The sequence below is a fragment of the Populus nigra genome, chromosome 2 (assembly GCF_951802175.1).
Source record: "Populus nigra chromosome 2, ddPopNigr1.1, whole genome shotgun sequence".
NCBI lineage: Eukaryota > Viridiplantae > Streptophyta > Magnoliopsida > Malpighiales > Salicaceae > Populus > Populus nigra.
In genome coordinates this window covers 42373966-42380998 of record NC_084853.1, presented here as the reverse complement: position 1 = coordinate 42380998, position 7033 = coordinate 42373966, and the positions used below count along the sequence as shown (strand labels likewise).

Below are 7033 nucleotides of genomic sequence, written 5' to 3'. Positions count from 1 at the left end.
AGTTTTGAGTAAAGAGGTCAGGCAGGTAATCAATGATAATGATATTTTCGTGATCATCAACACCACCACAATATTCGCTGGGCATTGTCCATTATCATGTTTTCTAATCTTTTAGAACAATTTGATAGGTGCCAAGCCGGCGTGATTCTGAGATACCTGGGATTACAGTTGAGCATCCACACGAAATCAAGCAAATTAATTAAGAAAACAGAAAGGGTCAGTATTCAGATTAGAAGGGCAACTTTTAGCCCTGAATCTTGAAAAATTTCACTCCCATGACCGCACATGTAAGCATATTTATATCGGAATTTACAGCTCTCTCAAACCGAAAGCATTACAGCACAACACCACCAAATCATGAATCCATTTCGCCAAATAAGAAACACGGTGGATTCCTGAGAGGAGTCAGGCCGTGCCGTTACTAAAGAGGCTTTCTGCTTGAGTTTTTACGGTTCACACCAAGCCACCTACCCGCCATGTTTAACTGATTACCACAACATCGAAGCAAGAGAGGGAAATAGCAGCAATACTGCCGAATCGTTGCTATAGATAAATTGAATATACAGATGATCACCAAGAGAGATAATTGATGAGATCTTCTAGTTCCAAATCACGTTCAACCCAGCATATACACATGAACAACTCCTCACATCATCTATACAAGAGGTAACATCAAGACGAAGAAACAAATACAAAAAAAAAAAAAAAAACTACTTACATATGGAAGCAAATGTAACGCAATCACTTTCACTTGTAAATCAATTTTCACAAGTGAGAATTTTGGCTGGTGATCTAGAAAGGCAGCATCCAACCCACAGTCCATCCCAGCAGCAATCCAGCACCAACAAGACTCAACCCTAATGCAAAAGCAACAGCATACGTGCCAATGTCATGCTTTGGACGACATCGCTTTCCTCGTTTACCCTTGGATGACTTTTGCCAACTCTTACGCAGTTTCCTACCTTTCCGAGGAATCCATGGAAGAACTACAGGGAAGATATTAGACATGGGCTGATCGCTATTCTTCATCTGGTAGTAAAGGGTTTCGAGCTGCAACAGTTGGAACCACTGCTTATATGCAAAAAGTTGAGAGGCTTGTTTGAAGAAGAGTTTGATAGTATTCTCCTTCTCAGCACAGGCTTGCTTTGCTACCTTCTCAGCTTCCCTTGCACGTGTCTGAGAGTGACGGAGTGCTTCCAGTAGTTGAGCCTTGCAAGGATCACCCTGAGAAACTAGTCCAATTTCTGCAGTTTCCATATTGGTTTTCGTAAAACTGTATTTCAGGTTGTAGGTAAGGGATTTGAACACCATAGGTGATCAGCAGATACATGCACATAGTAGAATTGACATGTTAATAAACAGCTATATTAGCTTGACACATAATAGCAGAGAAGTAGTGCAGTGAAATAGGACATGTGTAGCGGTATTTGGCCAATAGATTGATGCATTTACATATCAGGCAGACCAATTCAAGAACAAATATCACCAGATGATACAAGCTAAGAAAATACTTGGATGACTGGTCAGAACCATGTTGCATTTGACTAATAGATTGATGCCTTTGTATATTGTACAGAACTAATGGATAACAAATACCACCACCAGATGATGTGATCTAAAAAGTAAAAACATACCTGCATGCCTTGTCAGAATCACTTTGTGATAACCTGTCAGTTGAAGCCCTTTGTTTTCCAGGCATGCCTTCAAATTCGGGACAGCCCTGTACAGGATCAGTTGCAGAGGAGATGCAACCGCTTTGTTCCTTCCAATCCAAAGATGATGCCGGTGTATTATCATGCTGAAAAGATCCGGGGCGAGCACATGGGTATTTCCCAATGTTCATCTTCTGAGGTGGGGGGAGGTCACAATTCGTAATGTAATCAAGTGACTTCTGTGCAACCAAGGAGGCCAAGTCATCTTTATCTGTCACTCGCCACCATGGCATGTTCTTTTCACCCCCAATCCAAGCAGATTCTGGATCAAAACCATACGCATTGTCCTTTTGTGATTTGGGCCATCCAGTAGGTTCCATCTCCGTCGACTTGGAGTTCTTAAATTCTTGAAAATCCTTGTCATATAAAACTTTTAGCTCTTCCTTCTTAACATCATGATCTTTCATCACATAATCAGCAGGGATCATACAACATGAATCAAGAGAAGACTCGCTATTCTTGCTGCCATCCACAAAAACGCTGTCTGTGTCATCTTGTTGGCAAAACTTGCTTTTAGAAGGTGAGTCTACAATGTCAGCTCTCAAGCTTTCCAACTCAGCTTCTAAGGCATTCAACTGCTCAAGTGTAAAACATTTTTTGTAACCATAACTAGGTTGCAGTTGAAGCCACCATCTTGTATCGGGGGGTAGACTGGAATATGAGGGGTACCTTCTGAGAGGCATGAAACCTCCAGAAGATTGATCTGGCATATCTGCTGCACTTGTTGGTCCTCCATCCAATTGCTTAGATGATGAAGATGATGACTGGCAGCAAGCTAGCTTGGGAGCTCTTTTCGCATCTTCTTGAACAAAACAGCGATTAGCCGTTCTTTGCCATACAGCCCTGGCTTCAGCTGCTGCCATTCCTGTCTTTTATTTCACACATCGACTATTTATAAGAAACTTTGATCACAATTCAGTGATTCTCCTACATAAGAGTACAAAATCTTTTTTAGCTCTACAGACAATGAAGCTCAAAAGTGGAGGAAAATGTGGCCGTTAAAATGCAATGGAGAATCAAGAGTCCTCTGGAATTAGATAATTTTAATAACAGCAAACATAAATCATGCTCAGATACCAATTAATATAGCAATCAGTATTTTGGTACGCGTAATCAATGCTTATCCAAAGAAAGCATTGAACTTGAACACCCCCACACTGATCCACTGACAATAACGTGAGTAGGACAAGCTTGTAGAGGATTCAAACGTTGTCGAGGAAGTTTTCATTATATAAAGTATAGTGGCGAGAATTTAGAAATACCAGACTGGTAACTAGAATCAGAGATTATACAAGAAGCTTTGCACAAAAAACTAGAGCATGCTGCTAAAACAATAATTGAACATAGGAGTGGATCTCTATTATATAAAAAGAGCAAATGAAACCAATGGCTAAAGCAGGCAACAAAACAAAACGATCTTATCATAGGAGATCCATCCACAAGAAAACACTTAAAAGATGCAAAATTCTTCTGTGTAGCATGCACAATTAAGCAAATTCCTTTCAAAAGCAGTAGAAAACTTCCAAACTTTAAGCAAGGAATGCGTAGGTGCTAACGAGACTTGCAAAGGTATGATTGGATGAAAGCAAATTGAGCGAGAGAATTTCATGAATCCCAATAAAATGACACATAAACACTCTCTCACACACGCACAATCATCAACTTATTATCCCCAAAGCACTCACTAAGCGTCTCTTTTACAAAATCATACACTACAACTAACACAAGGTGGCTAAGGATATGGATTACAGTAAATTTCAACCAGATTATCTCACATTAATATATATGTAGAAGAAGCAAAATCAAAATCCTTCAAAGAAAATCAAAGCATGAACACTAGATTAAGAACAAACAACCATAAAATCAAAACAACAAAAATACCGAAGAAATAAACTAACAAATCTGCCTCAATGTTAACATCCAAGTAGCAGTAAACATATCCAAAGTAACCAACCAACTAGAAGAATAATAATAAAAATAAATAAATAAAGCGAGAAAAGGAAGAGTACAAACCAGAGAGAGAGAGAGAGAGAGAGGATGTGGAGATTGAATCAGTCAAAAAAATGAACGGAAATGATATGAGCAAGTAGATGAAACTATTGTCTGTCGGCGATATATCATTATCCCTAATCAGCTAGCAAGCAAATCTAATTGTATTCAATTATCTGAGTACTCGCAGCAGACAGTTTTAAAATCATTAAGAGGTTGAAAAGAACCGTTTCGATTCGATTCGATTCGATTCGATTGTACTCGTCAAACCAAACAGATTGAATCCGATCACGGGTATTTTGTCAGGTTTTCTTTCAGTTATCATTCTCTATGATATCGTCTTCCACATTGTTCTCTCTACTAACCCAGCTACTTTTCATTAAAGTCATCTTAAACGGCTCCGTTTCTATATGTTCCTTCTTAACAAGCGTGGCCCACGTTTCCCATTTTGGCCTGAGGAGTTACTCCGTTCTTGCTAGTGGTTTTTCTCCCATGGTTATATTATACAAGTCAAGCGGTTATCCGTCCTCAACACGTGTCAGTTGATTAAGACGGCAAGTCGGCAATTGCCTAGGTGGGGTGTGGGTCCACCCCTTATTTTCGAGATAAGACCTTCCATCTTTATTTGGCTGACCACCAAATGATAGGGCCGCGCAGGGAGAATCCAACCCCACAATCCTTTCGACTTCTCCTAGGCCTAAATAAAAATCCACTACAGGTACACTATGATGATGCTAGGAAGTCTAGTAGTTCTCTTTGAAAATATTTTTTTATTTTTAAAATTTTTTTTAAGTATTAATATATTAAAATAATTTTTAAATATAAAAATTTTAAATTTTAAAAATATTATTTGAAAATTATTTTTAAGATGTTTGAAAATATAGTTATAGTTGTTTTTTAAAATGATTTTTATTCAGAAATATATCAAAATAATATTTTTTTTATTTTTTAAAAATTATTTTTAACAGCAGCATGTTAATATTAAAATGATTTAAAAACACTAAAAATTATTAATTTTAAAAAATAAATTTAAATTTTTTAAAAAATACTTTTAAAATAGAAAAATAAACCGAAGGTACAAGTCCAATGAACAGAATTAGTTCCGTTGTTTACTTTTTTTTATCCATGTCCCAAAAAAAATATATATATAAAAACTTCCGCCTGTTTTCCTTTACAATTAAGCTTGTTTTTTTCTTTTTCATAAGCCTGGATTATATCAACAATGAGTCGGCGTCATAGTAAATGAGTTTTTCTTATAGAATATTTGTTAATGAGTTGAGAATTGAAATCTCAGTTGTCTCAATTCTAATTTTTTAACTCCGATATTTTTGTTGAAAAGAGTGAAATAATTTATATATATTATTCAATTAATGTATAAAAAATATGCTTAACCTGTTTTTAATTGAACTTAAAATAAACCATTCATGATTAAATTGATATAATTAAGAGAAAAATTTTTTTTTTTTTGTCCTTCATTACATAGAAACCTTTTTACCATTTGAAACATCAGGTCTCCACAAACTAAAACAGGAGAGTTTGAGGAAACAAAAGACATGGAATTTTTACTGTTGTCATATATTTAATTGTCAGATTAAAAAAACTGTCAAGAAACTTGAAAAACAACGAAGCCAATTTTAAAATTAAGTCGCTCCAATGCTCTTGCACTGCATGAACCGTGATCATTAGGGGTTATTTTATGGTAGAAGATTAAGATAATGTCTAAGTGTAATAATAATTATTTTTTAAAGTATTTTTTAATTTAAAATATATTAAAATAATATTATTTTTATTTTTTAACATGTTAAAAACAATAAAAAAATAATTTGAAATTAAAAAATAAACAGAATTTGAGCAGGTGATTAAAGAGTAGCACACGGGATAGGTATCCCGGGAGCGAGTGAACATTGTTTTTGGGCATGGTTCCCGGTTGCTTGGGTTGACACTTGTGTAAGAAACCAGGTTTTCAATTAGAAAGAGTGCTCCTTAATCATGTGGCGGGTTGTGATTGGTTAGAGGGAGAGAAATTCAAGATTCAAGGCAGATAAAGAATCTACCTAAATGCAACAAAAGCATGTCAGAGACGGAGCTCCCAAGATTAGAATCAGAGAGAGATCCACCGATATTGGGTGAGTGACTGTAATTGATTTTTAAATTATTTTTTATATAATAATCTAAAAAAAATTAAAATTTTTAAAACATAAAAACAAACCACTGATTGTATTATCCTTATGCTTTTATGGCTGGTAATTGAGTACGTGGCACCCATCATCAGTCACCATCATCATGAAGTACGAAGATGCTGCTACGCTAATAACAAGGCAAGTCATGCTACAAATCACACGCGTGATCCCCCCTCATGGGCACTCCTCTCTGCAACTCCCAACTCTCCCCTTCTGATGTTATTTTATTTTATCTTATCTGTTTGTTGATATCACTCTCTTTTTTTTATTCTTTTTTCCCCCCATCTCTTAGAATTTAAATATCGCATTTCTAAGGGTGGTGTTTTCAAATACAGTATTTGAAAAGTTTATATTTTAGTAAACTATGCTATTTTTCAAAATAAAATAAAATTAACCTATGTTATTTGAAAAGGATGCATTTTTTAAAAATATATTACTTACGAGATCTCAAAAAAATAGCTACGGAAAGTTCATTTATGCTGGCATGTTAGCGATAACCAGAAATACTTTTACACAACCTCCACTTCACCACGAGCTGAAATATTTTTTAATATAAGAAATTAAGTATGGAAGCTTTTTAATATATTTTTTTTACATATAAATTTTCTTAATATAAATTAAAAAATTTATGTACATATCTAATTAAATAAATTGAAAATCATATATATTAATAAAAAAATCATTAACGATGCACCAAAAACACAGCTGGAAAAATCAATAGACATATACATATTTGATCTCGCAACATAGTTAATTTATTCGGGTTGTGTTCAATGACTCTATCTATTAAAATTAAATTTTTATTTAATTAAATGATAGTAGAAAAAACATACACATGAAATTAATTAAATAAAAAAAAATCACACAAGGTTTTGCACTTATTAGAACATTATCCAAAACTATATTTTAAAAAAAATCATTTAGATAAAACAAAAAAAATTTATATATACAAATTATAATAATCTCTTCAAAAATTAAATACATATATTTTTTTAAAAAAATTATTTTTAAAAGGAATAATAAAAAAACCAAAGAAAAGTGTATTAATTAAAATATAAATTTAAAAATAGATATAAAAAAATTAATTTTAAAAATAAAAAATTAAAGGGAAAAGAAAAAAGATGTGAAGCATAGTTGGGCTTGACAAGCACA

General features: G+C 34.1%; 1 protein-coding gene across 2 annotated transcripts; it reads right to left on the bottom strand.

Moving 5' to 3' along the window:
• Positions 1-518: 518 nt before the first annotated feature.
• Positions 519-4167, bottom strand: LOC133682503 (uncharacterized). 2 transcript variants are annotated; one of them, XM_062105859.1, is made up of 3 exons: positions 3726-4167; positions 1635-2639; positions 519-1273 (listed from the first exon to the last, which is right to left on the bottom strand). In XM_062105859.1, the coding sequence occupies exons 2-3, from the start codon at positions 2573-2575 to the stop codon at positions 793-795; spliced, it is 1422 nt and encodes a 473-aa protein (XP_061961843.1). In that variant the 5' UTR covers positions 2576-2639; positions 3726-4167; the 3' UTR covers positions 519-792. The 2 variants fall into 2 exon arrangements, with proteins under 2 accessions (XP_061961843.1, XP_061961844.1); XM_062105860.1 differs by lacking the exon at positions 3726-4167 and having other exon boundaries at positions 1635-3714.
• Positions 4168-7033: the final 2866 nt, after the last annotated feature.